Raw genomic sequence first — 19,054 nt, 5'->3', positions numbered from 1 at the left:
CACCTAATGATTTTTGCCAAATCACTTGTTGACAAACGACAAACTTCACCAGCACCACGCCTGCCTGCCATGTCCTCTCTGCGAGCCACCCCATCCACACTAGCAGGGAAATGACAAACACATTAACTGAACTAGCAGCTAGGACTGTGGCACTGGAAAATCCTTAGTCCATTCCAGCTCCTGCCTTTTACAGATGATGGCACTGAAGCCCAGAGATGTTGCCCCTCTTGCACTGAATCTCACACAGCTAATTAGGGAGTGAAGCTGGTATTAGACCTTGGGTCTCCACATTCCTAGTCCAGGCACTGGGGTGGAGAAATCTGTAAACTGGAAGATTAGTCCATTCTCTCAACTGGCTCATGTTTGACCCCACCAAAGGGAGCAAGTAAGTCACACTCCTCCTAGTGGGAGAGGGGAAACCGCGCTGTAAAATTGTCTATTTTTAGCCTCTGTATACGGCCTGCTCTCTGCAGACTCACTCTGGCTAACAGACTGCTGTGGGATTTAAGGCATGGTGTTGCGTGGTGGTTGCCATGCCAACGAAATTTAACAGAAATAGAGTTTTCTAGTAGATTATTCTGGTGGAGGCTTGAAAGCCAGATTACAGCTCTGACTCTGAAGCTTAAATGATGCAAGTGATTAGTACTGGTAGATGGTAGGTACACAATTACACTGGTTGAAAAACAGAAAACATGAATGCAATTAGTTGCATTAGGGAGATGAAGATGTAGCAGCAGATGCTACTTAATCCTTACAGTCAGTCTGCAGCAAGTTCATTCATAACCTCTTTGGATTTTCATAATTACCTGACACTCGGTGTGTGAAATGATTTGTCTGATTCCAAAGGACTGCCTCTGATCTTCAGGCCACTTATGGGCTCTGCAACGCAGGGGACTCTGCACACACATGAGTGTTGCAGACATGGAGAAGGTATAGGAACTGATCTGGGTTCCCTTCTCAGGAGCGTATTCACATCTGAGAAGGTTCCTGTTCAGTTCTTCTAAGGTCAATTTTTGGTTAATGTAATCACCATATTTAATATATTGTAAAATACATTTCAATTCTAGAACTAGGATTTGAATCAAGCCTAACTCCAGAGTTTGGACTCTTAATTACACTGATGTGATGATTCATTTGCAAAACAAAACAAACCAAAAAACAAACAAACAAAATAAGACAATTACTGAGATATTTACAGTTAAAATAAAATCAAGGTTGAAATGAGTAAGCTCTGAGAAGAGAGACACCCTATGGAGTCAAGAAGATTCATTAGAGCAAGTGTCCGCAGATGAACAAAACCTCTCCTTTTGACAAGAAAACCCAATGGTAACTTTTATTCTGGTTTCATATTTCAACAGTTAGACTAGGAATATTCCAAGAGGTTTAAAAAAAAAAAAAGCTGAGTCATCAGTGTCCTTTAGAAGGAAAGAAACCTCCCTTTAGGGTGATAAATCTTCACTTTCGCTGGGGGGGGGAGGGTGCCCCTCAGAGATGGGGGTGCGAATGGTGCGGGTCTCGTTTCTTTATTCACAACCCTGTACTTTTCTAGATTTAGTTCTGCCAGTTAACTTAGCAGGAGGACACTCGCCAGGAAGGTTAGGGTAGACTCTCTAGATTAGTTATTTGGGGATGTTAGGATGAAGAGGTCCTAACATATACACCCGGATCTTCCTGCTGGCAGATTTTCAAAGAAGATGCCCAGCCGTGCTTCATCCTGATGCACACTCTTCCGCTCCCCAATAACTGTAAAGTGCGAAAAAACCCTGCCAGGGCCTGCGGAAAGCGCAGCGCTTCCGAGGCTGGCACGCTTTCCTCCTTCCTCTCCAGGGGAGCGATCCCAGCACCGCTCCCGGTGATGTCAGTGGAATCCTGAGCCGGATCCCGCTCCACGGCTGGGGGAGGGCGGACGGTGCTCTCGGCAGCTGAGCAGAGCAGGGGTGTCCCCTGCGAGACCACGGCAGTCCGGGACCCCCAGGGCATAAGCTCTCTCAGCGCGCGGGACCCCGGCGACCGCGCACGCCGCCCCCGCTGGCCCGCGCCACGCTCCGCCCTGGACGCCGCTCGTCCCGGAGCGGGGGTGCGCGGGGGGTGGGAGCGGACCAGCTCAGCCTGATTTACGGCTCTGCTGAAAACCGCTTCGCACCCGCAGCAGTAGAAGCGTCGCGGCGGCAGCGGCAGCAGCAGCTGCAGGGGCAGCAACAAGTCGGGTAAGTGGGCATCTGCGCCCGCGGCCCGGCCCAGGGGGCGCGGCAGAGGGGGCCGTCCGGGCTAGGCAGTAGGTCCCGTCCCCGTACCACGGCGGGGAGTTGGGCTTCTCGGCCCCCGCCTGCGGGAACTCGTGTGCGCATGTATCCACTCTGGCACCGACGGGCTGGCACGCTGCGGGGCAGGGGCGGGGAGAGCCGGGACCCCCGAGGCACAGTCATTTCCAGCTTGCCCTGCGTAGGCAGAGGAGATTAGGGCTTGTCCGCCCACCCTGTGAACTGGAGCTTCCTCTGGGCCATTGAAACCTTGCGTACTCCCGGAGTGCGTGATTACCCATTTCCCCATGCAGGGATTCCACCCCTTCCCCTTGCTCCCTAGAATCCCGAGTTCCCCTTCTTCACCTCTGGCCTGAGTTTCCGGCCAGGGTTGGCATCCTATCTCCAGAAAACCCGTGGTCCAACAGCCCGGTGTAGCACAGGAAGAGGGTCCCCTCTTTGGGGGCCAGAGGCTTATTAACCTGGAAGCTTTGCCTAGCTGTGTGGGGACCGTTGGCGCCTCTACTTCTGAAGAGGCTGAGGGGCCTAGGAACAACACTTCTCAGTCTAGACCTCTGTTTGGGGTCCAGCGCTTGTTACATTTAAGAAGAAGCCCTTCCTGGAGGGAATAGATAGGCGCTGCTTGTGGAATCGGGTTGCTAGCAGTCATCTGTTGCTAGGGCTAAGATAATAAATGTCTGCAAGGAAATAAGAACTTCCCGTTATTAAAAGAGTTATGCTGATACCCACCTGGTTCAAACTTTTGCCATCCTAGAGGTTTTCGTGTTAAAACAGACAGGACAAATCCAACCAGGACACTCTGTTTTAATAAAATCTTGTCTGTGGCCCCACTTAACGTCCAATAGTATTTGACATATTGGGTTTCCAGATTTCAGTAAATCTGGAGTATTGGGGGGGGCATCATTATTATGATAACACTTTGAGTTAAATCATCATGGCAATAATTTAAAAACAAAATTAAGGGCAAAAATCTCAGGTTGAAAATTTTGCAGCTGATTGTGTGCTTAATGCCACTGCACCTAGTTTGAGTGATAACCTTTCCTATACTTGAGGAAAGACTGCTGAGCTTGCTGTCTTAGGACCTGTTTTGGCAATTCATGTGAGTTTTTCTCATTTTTTTTTTGTATTCATGCTTATCAGTGTCATCAGTAAAATAGGACACTTTTTTGCAGTTACTGTACTAAATTCAGGAGGGCAGGAAACTTGAATTCCACGTCGGAATCTGACACTGTCCATTTGACCTTGGATTAATTACTTTACCTCCTTGCTCCAGTCTTCTCATCTGTGGAAAGGGAATGTTACCCACCTTTTTTATCCTAAGCAGAGTTTGGCAAAATTTGTCTATAAAGGCCAAGTAGTAAGTAGTTTTGACTTAGCCTGCTGTAGAGCCTCTGTCTCAACTACTCACCTCTATCGTTTAGTGCAAAAGCAGCAGTAGACAATATGCAAATGAGTGGAATGTGGCTGGATTTGGCCCATGGATTGTAGGTTTTTAATTTTAGTAATAAGATATTAAATGCAAAAGTAATTTGGAATTTAAAAGCCTCTGTCCTCATGGAGATGATCAGCAACAATCATTTCAGTAGCATTTTTTAAACAGACGTGCCAATTACCTGTTTTATTCTCCCCTGCCCAGGACTTTGAGAGTAATGCAACAGAAGGCTTTTGAGGAAAGCAGATACCCCTGGCAGGAGTCCTTTGAGAATGTCGCTGTGTGCCTGCCATTCCGCTGCCCGAGGTGTGGGGACCATACCAGATTTAGAAGCCTGTCCTCATTGAGGGCCCATCTGGAATTCAGTCACAGCTACCAGGAAAGAACCCTCTTGACAAAATGCAGCCTCTTTCCGTCCCTCAAAGACACAGACCTAGTCAGTTCCTCAGAACCCCTGAAACAGGGAAAATTGCAGAGCTGTGGCAACATAGTGAAGCAGAAACCGAGCTATGTTAACTTGTGTAGCATTTCGCATGAACACGGCAAGGACAGGAAGCCATTTGAGGTGGTGGCAGAGAGGCCTGTGTCCTATGTGCAGACCTACACTACGGTAGACCTACGTGCAGACTCGCTGGATGGCCCGAGGTCGAGTCCTGGCCTTCCCACCTCAGACACCAAAGCAGCTTTCGAGGCACATGTCAGAGAAAAATTCAATCGGATGGTCGAGGCTGTGGACAGGACCATTGAGAAGAGAATCGATAAACTCACCAAAGAGCTGGCCCAGAAAACGGCTGAACTGTTGGAAGTTCGGGCAGCTTTTGTGCAGCTGACTCAGAAAAAGCAGGAAGTGCAGAGACGAGAGCGGGCCCTGAATAGACAGGTGGATGTGGCCGTGGAGATGATCGCAGCGCTGAGGCAACGCCTGATGGAATCCGAAGAGGAGCTTCTCAGGAAAGAAGAGTAAGTGGCGTTGAAACAGGATGCTAACCCCGTTGCTTTAGGCCCTTCCCACCCCCTCACAAGTTACACTCGAATGTTAAGGAAGGTTTGGTTTTAATCACTTGCAGGTACCTTGGCTACATCTCCCATTGATATAGTTGAATGTAGGAGGCATAAGGCTTTTAATACTATTTACCCTCTCCACTGTGGTCTCCAGCTCAGCAACATGAAAGTCGAAATATCGAATTCCTTCTCACTTTGGAAACTGCAAACCACCACAAATAATTTTTTTAGAGAGAGGAGTAGTGCAGTCTGTTCATGGGACCCTTTCCTGGCCGTGGTCGTGGGTGGGGTGGGGAGGGTGGGTGGGAGGGAGCTGAGAGGGAAGGCAGAAAGGGAGTACTAGGGGACCCTTTCCGTCTCACTGACCGTCTCCAGGCAATAAAATCAAGAACATGAGAGGCTGTCTTGTTCAAGTATACTCTAAATATAAATAATTTTGGCTTCTTTGCCATTTTGGATTACCTGTCCATATTAATTACATGTCAGTAGCAGAGAATCTGTTAATTATAATTTTTATTTTGAAGAAGCAGACGTTAGGATACCCAGAGGAAGCTTCTGAGATTTCCATACTCTTCTGATTTAAGTTTGAGAATTTTCTTTCTGTAAAATACTAGACTAAGTCATGCCTGCTTGCAAAGAGTTCACACGGGTTTTTACAAGTTATAGGTGATCAGAGAAGCTATTACTTTAAAAATTATCACACTTGGAAAAGCATTTCCTTATCAATGAGTATGGAATCAACCCAAACTAGAAAAGTATATGTAACAATGCAGTGTTATTTCCCAAATGCTTAACGTTGGATTTATTTTTTTCTTTTTCTTTTTCTTTTTTTTTTTTTTTTGGCGGTACGCGGGCCTCTCACTGTTGGGGCCCCTCCCGTTGCGGAGCACAGGCTCCGGACGCGCAGGCTCAGCAGCCATGGCTCACGGGCCCAGCCGCTCCGCGGCATGTGGGATCTTCCCGGGCCAGGGCACGAACCCGTGTCCCCTGCATCGGCAGGCGGACTCTCAACCACTGCGCCACCAGGGAAGCCCTGGATTTAATTTTAAATGGAGGCTCAGAATTCACAGAACCAAAGGATGTAAAAATTGATTGACTGAAACAGCCTAAAAGGCAGGTTTTCAAATAAGTTGAGTTCTATTATACAGATTGTCTTAATTTCATGCTTTCTTTGCCCTGTGGCACTCTTCTATTTTGTGTTCTCTCTTAAAATGTAGTAAATTAAAGCTTCTCTACTTGGTAAGAGGCTGAGAAACTCTATATATTAAAGAGATCATCACTTGCTATTACTAAATGCTTACTGCCTACCTAGAGGGAAAGCCTGCTCTGCTCAACTAGATGATTTTAAAATCATGTAGTGAGGATGGATTTGAATCAGCCATTGATTTATTGATACTCTGCTCCTAGGGAGATGATCTCCATCGAAAAATGTTTCTCTCTTGGTTCTTGACGTTCCCTGGTGGGAAGCTAGTGCCTTGACCTGCTGTAGCACCCAGGGTGACTAACACTGCACCACTGAAAAAATGGCACATGGGGTTGCTCTATGTGCAGAGAAAAGCCTAGAATTAAATTAGTGATATTTCTGTGTGATTGACGAGCACTGAATTTAAAAGGCAACCAAATTAATTGTGTTCATTTATTTGTTTGTCATGTTTTATTTATTAAGTACACAGGTAATAATGGACATGGGATTTGGGGTGGTGGCGGCTGCCTGGAGTATGGGAGAACAATGTGACGGTAGGGAGGAGCATATGGTTAGATGTAGGTTATTGTCAAGGATGTACCTTTTATTTTGGGTGGTGTGTTCAAGGGTGCTTTATTATTATTATTATTTTTTTTTTTTGCGGTACGTGGGCCTCTCACTGTTGTGGCCTCTCCCGTTGCGGAGCACAAGCTCCGGATGCGCAGGCCCAGCGGCCACGGCTCACGGGCCCAGCCGCTCCGCGGCGTGTGGGATCTTCCCGGACCGGGGCACGAACCCGTGTCCTCTGCATTGGCAGGCGGACTCTCAACCACTGCACCACGAGGGAAGCCCAAAGTGTGCTTTATTATTAAAAATAACTGGTTAACTAACTTTAGTAAAAGTGGGCCATGCATGAATCCATAGTGATAATATGTTATATATGGTTAATCCAGTGCTCTTACCTGAGGACCAGTTAAAAAATTAAATATACTTGTAAAAAGAAAAAATTTAATGGGGTAAAATTGTATGTGTTAAAAGTCCTCCCTCCTCACCAAACATCCCGCACCCCATCCTCTGGAGACAGCCACTGTTTAGTTCAGTGACTGTCCTTCTAGACCTTTCCTGTGTCCATACAATCATGTACTTTTTATGCACATACAGAGTTACTGTGTTTTCCCAAGTGGAATCATGACACATACTATTCTAATCAGTTTGTTGCTGATGAATACATGGTTTTGTTCCATTTTACCTGATGTTAAAAATAATGTCTCAGTTAACGTCCTTGTACATATATCTTCATTCATGTTTTTAGGTGTATACCTGAGGGTACATTATGAGTTGATTTTTAGTATGGCATTTTTGAACTACCAGGGGAAAAAAAGCAATGACATTTAAAAAAACACCTTAAATTCAGTGAAACTGCCTTAAACTTTTAAACATAAAATAAACAAAGTCTTCATTTTGTTAAGCCTTCATTTGGCCTTTGCCATTAATTTCTGTATTCAAGCCTCAAATAATCACTCTTTCTGTACATAAAATAGAACTGAAAGAGTCTTCTTTCCAGGAAGGACAGTGGAGCTCTTGGTCTGAGAGAGCAACTGTGGCCATCAGCCTCAGTGGCTACAGTGTCTAAATCCCCCACCCCAAAATGGGGAGCAGAGCAAGCCAGCTGCCCGTCTGTCACACTACTAAAACCAGGGTGATTTGACTACATCTGCCTGGCTGGGCCACGCTCCTTCCTTGCACCACTCCCTCACAGTGCTAAGCCTTCCACCAAAGAGATGGCCTTTCATATATGGAAGACCTGCTTGGCCAACGAACACACCAGGAGTTGTGCTCTCCTGTTAAACCCCTCCAAACGAGCTCTCAAGGCCCATTTGTGAGAAGAAGTAGGTTGTTACAGTCCCATTTGAAATTGACTTAAACTCTGGGGACCCTTTAAGACACAGATAGTAGCTTTGGTTTAAAAAAAAGCAAACACCTAGTATTTGACATTCACATGAGGCTCTCTTGCTTATGGATTATCCCCATAACTTTAAAATTCTTTCTTTCATACTGAAAAAAAAAAAAAGACTTGAGGGCTGATTCTGCCTTGAGGCCATCTATAGGCTGAATCAACTCGGATTACAGAAGTCATATATATGCTCTGTAACAGAGGAGGCTGTTTGAACTGGCAGTGTTTTGTACTTTTGTCCTGAGTCTCATTGTACCTCCACAGAGAGGTGTCTGTATGTTTTTGGAGTGCAAATCCAAGAAAGAAACTGCTCATTGTCTTCACAAAGTTTGTGCAACTTTAAAAGTCCTATGGAAACAGGTACTTGTATTTACTTGTTCAGGAGTATTCAGAGCTTGCAGGGTAGCAGTGCCCATGATCAGGTAAATCAGTCCCAGCCAACCTTGCAGTAAGGTGTCCCTTAACAAGAAAGGACAGATTGTAGCTGATTCCTGGCTGAGTTGGTGACCTGGGCTTTGGAGAACATCAATGTAATAGCAGTAATCCTACATTTACTTGCACACTCATCTGTTGGTAAGGTTGGAAGGCCCTGACTGAGCACCTGTGATGTGCCCAGCACTGTGCTAGGTGTGTTTGGGGGACATGAAATTCTTGGTCTTTTTCCCTAAGGAACTTACACGCTACATAGGAAGAATAAAACATACCCATGTTCAAACTCAGGGTAGTTTGAAAAAGTGCTTACATACAAGCCACAGTTTCAAGTTGATGAACATTAGAGAACGCATTTTCCCCATATGGTGAGGCCAAACTGAAGGAGTGAGGAGGAAAGGCGGGATTTGCATTGGTAGCTGGAGGACAGTGACATTGAAGGACATCAGAGAGGTGACTGTTGTAAACGAACCCTGAGGGGACTGTGTAATTTTAGTTCTGGAAGGTACCCACCTTCATTTTACAGATTTGGAAAATAAAGCCCAGAACAGTAGAATGACAAGGACAAAAATTCAGTAGCAAAGCTGAAACAGGAACCCAAGTTCCTTATCTCTCTGCTGAGTGCTTTTTCCATTAATTCACTGTGCTTCAGCCAGACTTTTGAAAATACGCTATTTGCCCAGAGCATCAAGACTTAGGTAATACCAAATCTGGCCCATTTTGGAATGGCTTGCTTCTCTGCTGTGTTGAGAGGGCTGCCATGGTGACATCATTTATTTTTCTGATGAGATTAAAGAAAATGTCAGGTGGCATCAAAGGTGTTGGGAAGTGGGGAAATGGTGGCGTCATCAGTATAGTTGATATTGAGCTTCTGGAACACCAACCCGGGACTTGTAACTTCCAACAACGGCTTTTAACTTGATCCTCTGGATGTCTGTTCTCCGTCAGGGTAGAGTACATGCCACTACCAGCCTTTGATGGCAGTGAGGGACCTCTTTGTAATTCCATCTCTAATTTCCATCCTGCTCCCTTGCGAGCTATGACAGATAGAATCTCTCCCTTCTTCCTTCATCATTTGACTTCTTCCCAGCCTGGTGTCAGCCAGAAGACAAATCTTTACTGAGTGCTTGCTGAGTGCCAGGTACTATTCTAGGTTCTGGTCATACAGTGATAACCAAATGAGTCCAGTTCCTGCTTTCATGACAGGAGTAGACAAGCAGATAAATTAGACATTAAACGTCATTAGGGGTATGTTAAAAGAGACATCGAGGGGTGGCTTGAACCAGGAATGTCCATTTAGGTTTCTATCCAAAGCTGGCTGTAGAATGCTGTCCTTTGAAGGACAAGTTTGACTTGGTAACTTGCTTTGCACAGCTAAACCCTCTTGCCACTTAATTACGTCTTTCCCAGTTTTGATCAGCTAAAGCAGTGCGTGGACAGCGTGGTCTCCAGACTGATCCATAGCTAGGAAGCAGGCCGAGAAAAATCATGTCAGATGTAGAGTTCAGTGGGACAGGGAGGTGTCTGTTTGCTCCACATTTTACTGCATTTATGTAAATGGGGCCTCTCTATCCAGGCTGTGTTCCATGCAGACTTACGAACCAATGTAGGAAAAACTGGATGTCAAATATTCCCTCTTAGAGATGGCATCTGGTAAAATTTGGAGACCCCCCCCAAAAAAATTTCTATTTGTCTCTCTCATGTCTGTCCCTCCCTCCCCAAACTACCCTTTCTGTCTGGACTGAGGGGCTTAGAATGTGGTTTTGATCTATTTATAAGAATAATTTGACTTTCTCCTTAGAGTTATTTAAGTTCTTAATTAGAACCATATATTACACTCTTTGGTGTGTTCCAGGAAGTTAAAAAGGAGAGATGAGGCAAAGGGCTGACAAGAGTAGAAATGTGACATGGCTCCCGATGTGGGGCAGGTGTGGGTTCCACCCTGTGGGCCCCGCCAGGGATACAGGAGCTGACCCCGAGCTCTGAGTGTGCAGCCTGGCTTCCAGTGCTTGGAGGTGATTGGCTCCAGCTTTATGATTTGCCTCATGGCTGACATTACAGTCGGTCTGAGGTGTTCTGTGATCAGTAGCTAGGCTATTTTTAGCCAGGGGTATTTTTACGGTTTCATATACCTCTGAAGAGGTTCATAAATCAGTAATGCAAAATGAAATTTAAATAACTTGGTAGAACTTTGCCCTTGGGATAAGAAGCTGTTAAAGGTGTTGTTTAAGAACAGGAGAGAGAGGGCTTCCCTGGTGGCGCAGTGGTTGAGAATCTGCCTGCCAATGCAGGGGACATGGGTTTGAGCCCTGGTCTGGGAAGATCCCATATGCCGCGGAGCAACTAGACCCGTGAGCCACAACTATTGAGCGTGCGCGCCTGGAGCTTGTGCTCTGCAACAAGAGAGGCTGCGATAGTGAGAGGCCCGTGTGCCGCGATGAAGAGTGGCCCCTGCTTGCCACAACTAGAGAAAGCCCTCGCACTGAAACGAAGACCCAACACAGCAAAAATAAATAAATAAATTACTAAGACTCCTACTCCCAACATCTAAAAAAAAAAAAAAAAAGCGCTGGATGTTTAAAAAAAAAAAAAGAACAGGAGAGAGGCATCAATTTTAGATCCCACCTTCATTTCTGAAGCAGTTACCTGTGTTGTAGGTTACTTACTGGTTTTATGCCCCAATACTTGTCTGGAAAAAGAGACAAGGAAACCTAAGTATCTTTTAGTCAGCTAAAGATTTTTGTCTAGAGATGTAGTTAGACATCTCATGCATTCAGCAGAAATTTGTGGAGTCTCTGTTGTGTGCTGGGCTCAACATTAGGTGATGTGGGAATCACAGTGTAGGAGCAGGCCAGGGCCCTGAACTCGCTGATTTTGTGATTGACGGCGTCAGTGGCACGACGAGTCCCTGCAGTGTGTGCTGTGATAGGCTGCATGGTCTGCGGGAGAATACAGCAGGTCACCCAGCCCACATTTAGGCGAGTGGAGCCCTCAGGTTAGAGGGATCATTAGAGTGGGGGCTTGGGAAGGGACCCTGGGGGAGGGAACAGCATCTGCAGAAGAAAGCATCTGGCTTGTAGGCTGAGTGGAGTTCACTGATGCTGGAGCAGAAAGGAGGTGATGTGCAGTGATGAGACCCAAGGGGATTGTAAGGCTAAAGGATGTCCATGAAAGGTGGAAACGTAGGGAGATAGACATGATAAATGGTTTGTGGATAGTAGATTACAGTGAGTGATATGATCAGTGTGTCATCCCTCATTAACAATGCATAGTTTGGGACTTCCCTGGTGTAGTGGTCCAGTGGGTAGGACTCCGTGCTGCCAATGCAGGGGGCCCGGGTTCCATCCCTGGTCGGGGAACTAGATCCTACATGCCGCAACTGGGAGTCTGCATGCCACAACTAAGAAGTCCACATGACGCAACTAAAGATCCCACATGCTGCAACGAAGATCCAGCATGCCGCAAATAAAACCCTTCGCAGCCAAAATAAATAAGTAAATATTTAAAACAAACAAATAAACAAAAGCAATGCATAGTTCAATGCCAATGTAAAATCGCAATGAACACCACGGTGCGTTAACGTGCATTTCCCTCTATCTCTACACCTGCTTCTAGAGTGTGTTGTTCACATGATAGTATATCTTCGATTTTTTTTTGAAATTAACCCATCTTTAACCCACTTCAGAAGAAGGAATTGAAGGGGTTCAATCTGTAAAAAATAAAATATTATCTATGTTTTAGACCTTTATAACCATCCTGTAAATAAATGAGTGCATGAGTGAACAAATATTTTTTTCTCAATAAAACTTTGATTGTACTGAAGGGGCTTTTTCACTCAGTGCTTCCTTCTAATGTGTTTGTTTCTGAATGCCTGTGAATCTCAGGATACTGAAAGATTTCTAGGTCTGCAAATCATTCAGCATGATAACGAACTTCAGGCCAGTTTCTTATACTATAGTGGTATTCTGGTATCTTTTTCTTTAGTATCAGATATTGCTTTAAATAAGCATATTTTCCATCGAAGCTTAAAACCTGAATTTCAGTCATTTTTAACCTTTTTAAAAAAAATAAATAAGAAGTCAAAGATAGGGCTGGAAGCAGCCTAGAATCAGTTAATTTCCCCAGAGCTGGTCTGCACCCATACCTGGACTGAATTTCACGTTTGCCCTTATCTTCTCATCTGGCCTTCCAGCTTTACACTGTATTCTGAGTTAGGGTTGAGAACTTAAAATAAAACCACACAGGTCTTTTACTCTGCTGTCTGATAGCATGTGTTATTCTTTTTCTTAGTCACATTCAGCCCAGCTTTGTAATTTTGTATTTATTTCAGTATTTGTTTCTTTTAATGTCTGCTTCCCCCACTATGTGAGGGGTCTGTGCAAGACAGCCGGATCCAGCCTGCCACCTGTTTTTGTGGAGCCCCGCGCTAAGAATAGTTTTTATATTTCTAAATGCTTGAAAAAAATTCAAAAGAGAAATAATAATTCATGATATATGAAAATTATATGAAATTCAAATTTCAGTGTCCATAAGTTAAGTTTTATTGTTACACAGCCTCTGTGGCTCTTTTGTGCTAGGCAGACTTGAGTAGTTGCAACAGAGACCGTATGGACTGCAGAGCCTAAACTATTTACTCTCTGGCCCTTTACAGAAAAAGTTGGCTGACCCCTGGTTAGACAGTAAGCTTCATGAGGACAGCCACCGGTTCATGAATGCCCTCGCACTAAGCCCAGTACCTTGTAGCATTCAGTAGATGTTTGTTGAGTTCCTGAATAATGGAGTAAATAAATGTATGGATTGTGGCTGCATCGTACTAGAGTTCTAGCCCACGTCGTCCACCCTTACCAGAGCTCTGAGGTTTAGGATCACCCTGTACACGGCATGGCAGCAGTTCTCAAACTTTTTGGCCTCGCTTCCCCTTACGCTCTTAAAAAAATCTGAGGACCCCAAGAAGCTTTTCTCTGTGTGGGTTTTATCTATCAATATTTACTGTATTAAAAATTAAAATTTAGAAAGTAAAAACACTAATGCATATAAAAATAATGATATTCAATCCATTACTTGTTAACATATTTTTGTGAAAAAGAACAATTTTCCCAAAAACAATTTAGTGAAAAGAGTGGTATTGTTTTCAAAGTTTTGCGAATACTTTTAATGCCTGGCTTATTTAATAGGAGGCAGCTGAAACTTAGTTCTGCCTTCAATGTGTTGCAAATTTGTTGTTTTGGTTGAAGCAGATGAAGGAAATCCAGTCTCACACAGATATGTAGTAGGAAAATGGAGAGGTATGTTAACAGCCTTTTGAGAGAATAGTGGATATTCTGCTTTGATATTATGCCAGAGCTTGACAGTTGGTAGCTTCTCAAAGGTTAACTGCAATGTGGAATCTGAAACCACATCAGTGAACGAACACTCCCTTCTCCCCTCCATTGAAATCCATTGGTCTGTCTTGCACTTTGAATGGATATTTTACTGTTTGGAGTATAATGATTAAAGAAAGTACAAATATAAAGTAGTTAAATCTCTGTCTTTTTCATTCAGGAAATTCACAAGATTCCTTGGGAAAATAAGACGTGTTTCTGGATATTGTTAATCCAGACTGAACAGGATGTGAGAGGGGGATTTGAAGTTGTGTACATGTGCTATTCCACAATTAATCACTAGTTTCTGTTCCTGTTTTTACCTAATACAGATACCCAAACACAATCTCAGTATGAACTTCTCCAGCCCTTGTCTCGTGTAACTTCTCTTCTAAAATTAAATCATCACTGTTTTAAATGTCTTTTTTTTTTTTTTTTTTTCTTAGTTGATGTGAAACATCCATAAGCTGAAATTAGGTTAGCATTGGTGCCAGGTTGTTTGGAAAAAAGGGTATTAACTTCTTAGCTTTAGGGGACAAGATAATTGAATGAGGGAGGTTAGAAAAAGATGCTTCATTTTTACAACATAACACTCCACAATCAACTAGTGGCATTAACGTTTTAAAAATTTTTATATGGAACCGGTAATAAAACATCACATGATTTAAAAATGTAGCCACAATCATAAGCTGTATTGCATTCAGATTTGTTTTCTTGCTTTTGAGATGTTAATTCTGTGGGATTAAGCTGTCAAATATTGCTGTCTTATATTCTAAACTGTAACAGCCTGAGAGCTCAAGAATAGTAAATATGCACAGAGAAAAAAAAAGACTGGAAAAAATACACCAGAATGTTCACAGTAGTTACCTCTGGGTGGTAGGATTATGGGTCATTTTTTGTTTCTTCCCTGTCCTTTTTAAACATTGACTACAACAAATATTTTTGAATATTATGTGTCATGTATTGTACTGAGTGATGGGCTTACAGCAAAGAACAAAAAGCTGATTCAGTCCCTGCTCAGTTAGATCTTCCATAGGTCACTTTTTGTATTTCCCATAATAAACATGAAATATTTCTGTAATGAGATAAATATAGTAAATATTATAAACCAAAATGAATTGAAAAAATATACTGGCTCTTCTTGCTATGTTTTTGGTTTTGGTGGGCGAGAGGGTTGTGGGTTTTTGGTTGTTTCCCCTGTAAGTACCAATTTGGAGACTGGTTTATGAGTCAGTTATCCTAAACGTCACCAAACATCACCAGTAAACATCACTTGACTCCAAATGAATTGAAGCCTTGATATTGGAAAGAGGAAGGAGCAGCCATTTCCTGGGCTTTGTTTTCGGTGGTGCTTTTGAGCTGTGTGAAGATATCCCATCCAAGCGTTCTCAGTTGTAACTAAGAACCATGACAGGGCTGGATGTGGCACCTGGATGGACCCTCCACTGTTTTGCTGCTGGTTGGGGTTTGTGACTTACCTAGGAGGCAGGTCAGAGCCAAATGACGGCAGAGCTTGAAAACTGGCTTGTGTCCGTGGCTTGAACAGCTTGGAAAGTGCACATCTTCTATGCAGGGCTCATACGGAAACATCTGGAAATAAACTTGAAACTTAATGATGAAAGAGAACTTTCCAAAAGGACTCTTATTTCCTATATGTGACTACTTCTTAGCTCCTGAAAGATAATGGAATTATTATGGGCTCTGGGTTTATGTTTGATCTGGATAGGAAACTAGAAAAAAGGGGACTGGTATGATGAGCAATTTTTGGAGTGAATCATTGTTAGAACCAGTCTCTTTTCTGTTTTTATAAACATAGAATTTTATAAATATATAATATAACATTTTACAGAGACGTTTGACTCTGTAGGAAGTGTCAGAAAAGTTTCAGTATGGCCAAGTGTGATGTAATATATTTATGAGAGAAAAGTCATGACTAATTGTAAAAGTGGCTCCCTGACCAGTTGTACAGAATAAAGGATCTGGAAGCCACCACCAACTGTTTTGCAAAGACCTTCTTTGAAACTATGACTTCCTGAGCTGAACATCCCTGAAGTTCTACTCTCAAGAAATTATGGAGCTTAGCAGAAAATAAAAATCAAGTGGAGGTTGAGAAGATTCAGAGAAGGCAGTGAATTTAATGAACTCTCTAGAACAACTGCATGAGGTTAGATTTAAGAAAACATTTAGATTTTTTAATCTAAAATGAATGAAGTTTAGGGGAACAATGATCAGAGTCCTTAGAATCTTGGTTCTGCGTGAGTAGAACATGGCCAGAAACATGAGGGACCGCTCTCTGAAGGTTGCGAGTTCAAAGACACATAAAGGAAATACTATATCCAACAGGTAGTGAAATTATGGAAATCAGTAGCTCCAGTGAGTGTGACAAAACAGACAAAGGGGATGGCCAAAAAGATCTTCATGATTTCTTATTAAGTGAGGCAAAGCAAATGAGAGAATTGTGATACTGTATACCTGGTAGTACTGGGGTGTGTGTGTGTGTGTGTGTGTGTGTGTGTGTGTGTGTGTGTGTGTGTGTGTGTGTGTGTGTGTGTGTGTGTGTTTGTGTTTGTAGAGATGTTTGTGAGGATGGTTACCAAAATGTAAACAGTGGTGGTCTTAGGATAATGGGGTTTCAGGTGATATTTTCTTCATTATATTTTAATGTGTTTGAATTTTTTATAAAGAACTTATTTAGTTATAATTCAGTAAAGTATTATTTTCATACTTGCATTAGAAATAAAAAGATATAAAATAGTAATATAGTTATTAAAATTTTTCTGGATCTCTGAATCACAATGAATTATGTAGGTAAAGGTATTTTGCTCAACTTTTTAGGGAAGGGCAACCTGAACATTGCTTCTCCTATGTCAGCTAAAGTAGCTTCCCCAACAGACCTTGGATCTACCTCAAGATGGCAGTTCTTGGACTGTTTCATTCTTAGCTCAGAAATATACTATTGGGGCTTCCCTGGTGGCGCAGTGGTTGAGAGTCCGCCTGCCAATGCAGGGGACGCAGGTTTGTGCCCCGGTCCAGGAAGATCCCACATGCCGCGGAGCGGCTGGGCCCGTGAGCCATGGCTGCTGAGCCTGCGCGTCCGGAGCCTGTGCTCTGCAACGGGAGAGGCCACAACAGTGAGAGGCCCGCATAATGCAAAAAAAAAAAATATATATATATATATACACACTATTGGACATGGTGACTCCTTTTATATGCTTTGGTGCTCAGTGTGGCCTCTTGCTTCCATACTTCCTTCCCTGTAGTCTTTTCTTCCCCAATAGCCAGACTTTTCAAATGTAAGTCAGAACTTTTCTCAAAAGTGGCCAGTGGTTTCCCATCTCATAATAACATCTGGCACACTGACCTGTGAGGCCCCGCCTGGCTCCCTGCTCTGGCTGTCCTCCCCTCCCCACTCTGCTTTGTCCTTGCAGGCCTCCTTGCTGTACCTCAGGCCATTCTGCACATTCCCACCAAGCACCTGGCTTGCTCTTCCCAGCTATCTGCATGGCTGTTCCTTGCTTCCTGGTGTCTGTTCAAATGCTGCCCCATCCAAAAGGTTGTCCTGACTTTGCTTTCTATAGTTTCACTTACTCCTTCCCTTCCTCCATCATTTGCTGTCCCCTTGCCCTGTTTCTCCTTAGCACTTATCACCATATGACATATATGTTTATTTGTATATTTTATAGTGACTGTCTTCTACTAAAATGTAGTCTCTAAATGTATCACTTAAAATGTAATTTTATCTCTTTTATCATGCTATGGCCATACTGCCTAGGGCAGTACCTGACACATAGTAGGCACTCAGTAAATATGTATTGAATGAATGAATTCCTGTCTCGCTTCTCCATTTTGTGTTCTGATGTTTTTGCCTTGCAGAGAAGTGGTTACATTCAACCATTTCCTGGAAGCAGCCGCTGAGAAGGAGGTTCAAGGGAAAGCTCGGCTCCAGGACTTTATTGAGAACCTGCTGCACCGGGTAGAACTGGCGGAAAAGCAGTTGGAGTACTATCACAGCCAGCAGGCCGCTGGCCTCTGCCGGGACACCAGTGAGCACGTGGTGAGTCACGCAGGCCCCACACCAGGTGTGAGGGCTGTGATATATCAGGTGGGGTCAAGGACGGAAGAAACGGGAACTGGAGAATGATTTGCAGGAATTTTCTAGACATCATTTGAAAGCACTGCCCTGGCCATGCCTGTGTCAGGGAAGTGATACAGGTGAGTTCAAGACACTTGGAAGTAACATCCTGGATGCACGGTCTCCATTTCTTCACTCTCCAGCTCCACACCAAGCTGAGTTGGTAGAAATATTTTTATATTGTAGAATGACAGTTTGAAGTATACAAAGAAATCATCTGTCCCTACCTTGGTGTCAAGTATATTGGAAGTTATTATCCTGTTTTGGAGCTCTTCAAGGAATCTTCTGAAAACTTCCATGCTTCTTAGTTAGCAAAATTTAACCACATTTTTTCTTTAATAGGAAGGAAAACACTATTTGGTAGTCTCTATTGGTGAAACATTCTTTAAGTAGATTTTCAAAAAGGCTAAGAAAAATTCACAGGTGATATGCTATAATACATTTTTGCATACAATTTTACATATGGTTTCAGGGACTTAAAAAACGCCTAGAGCCCAAATGAGAACCCTGAATATGGATGAAGGTCCAGACTCTCATAAGTGGCTTTTTTTTTTGGCTGCATTGGGTCTTCGGTGCTGCGCGAGGGCTTTCTCTAGCTGTGGCGAGCGGGGGCTACTCTTTTTTGTGGTGCACGGGCTTCTCGTTGCGGTGGCTTCTCTTGTTGCAGAGCATGGGCTCTAGGTGCGCGGGCTTCACTAGTTGTAGCACATGGGCTCAGCAGTTGTGGCGCACACGGGCTTAGTTGCTCCACAGCACGTGGGATCTTCCTGGACGTGGATTGAACCCATGTCCCCTGCATTGGCAGGTGGATTCTTAACCATTGCGCCACCAGGGAAGGCCCTCATAAGTGGCTTGATCAAGATTACCTGGTCTCTTCAGAGGGTGGGGTGTTTACAAATAACCATGCTGTAGGTGTCAGAGGTGGATGGCCATATTTGCCCTCTATACAATTTCCTTGGTGGTATAAACAACAAAGCCAAAGAATGGATTTTTGAAAACCTAAAGTGGTTTATTTATAACATTTTCATTATCCATTGAATTTTATTTATGCTTACCACCTTCCCAGAAGATTTAAAGATGATTCTTTTACTAACCCCCAAATGGACTATATATATGAGGAAAAGAAAAATAGGGAACATTTATGCTAACCAAAAGGTTAGGAAGGTTGCTACTGGTTGATTGAAAAGTTTAGGTTGAGCAGTCTGGAAGCCAAGATTAACAGAATACATGATTAAATAATCAAAGAAGGAATGAAATGAAAGGCATGTGGATAAAGAAGGAAGACCGGAGGGAGAGAGACA

General features: G+C 43.6%; 1 protein-coding gene and 1 long non-coding RNA gene across 4 annotated transcripts in view; one reads left to right on the top strand and one right to left on the bottom strand.

Annotated features, from left to right (window-relative positions):
• The first annotated feature begins 3,910 nt into the window (after positions 1-3,910).
• Positions 3,911-19,054, top strand: part of ZNF365 (zinc finger protein 365) — a 70,463-nt gene continuing 55,319 nt past the window's right edge. For all 3 annotated transcript variants that reach the window (XR_010935982.1, XM_067710840.1, XM_067710839.1), the window contains exons 1-2: positions 3,911-4,653; positions 17,495-17,675. Coding sequence is in view for 2 of the 3 variants with exons in the window: in XM_067710840.1 (XP_067566941.1) it covers positions 3,911-4,653; positions 17,495-17,675 (924 nt within the window). In the remaining variant the exon portion in view is untranslated. The remainder of the gene's footprint in view (positions 4,654-17,494; positions 17,676-19,054) is intronic.
• LOC137209311 (uncharacterized) overlaps positions 4,502-19,054 on the bottom strand; it is a 74,593-nt gene continuing 60,040 nt past the window's right edge. The window contains exons 4-5 of the long non-coding RNA XR_010935983.1: positions 15,100-15,211; positions 4,502-4,636 (exon numbers count right to left, since the gene is read on the bottom strand). This is a non-coding gene — a long non-coding RNA (uncharacterized lncRNA). The remainder of the gene's footprint in view (positions 4,637-15,099; positions 15,212-19,054) is intronic.

Source organism: Pseudorca crassidens, chromosome 16 (genome assembly GCF_039906515.1).
Source record: "Pseudorca crassidens isolate mPseCra1 chromosome 16, mPseCra1.hap1, whole genome shotgun sequence".
NCBI lineage: Eukaryota > Metazoa > Chordata > Mammalia > Artiodactyla > Delphinidae > Pseudorca > Pseudorca crassidens.
This window is presented reverse-complemented; position numbering and strand designations above follow the sequence as displayed.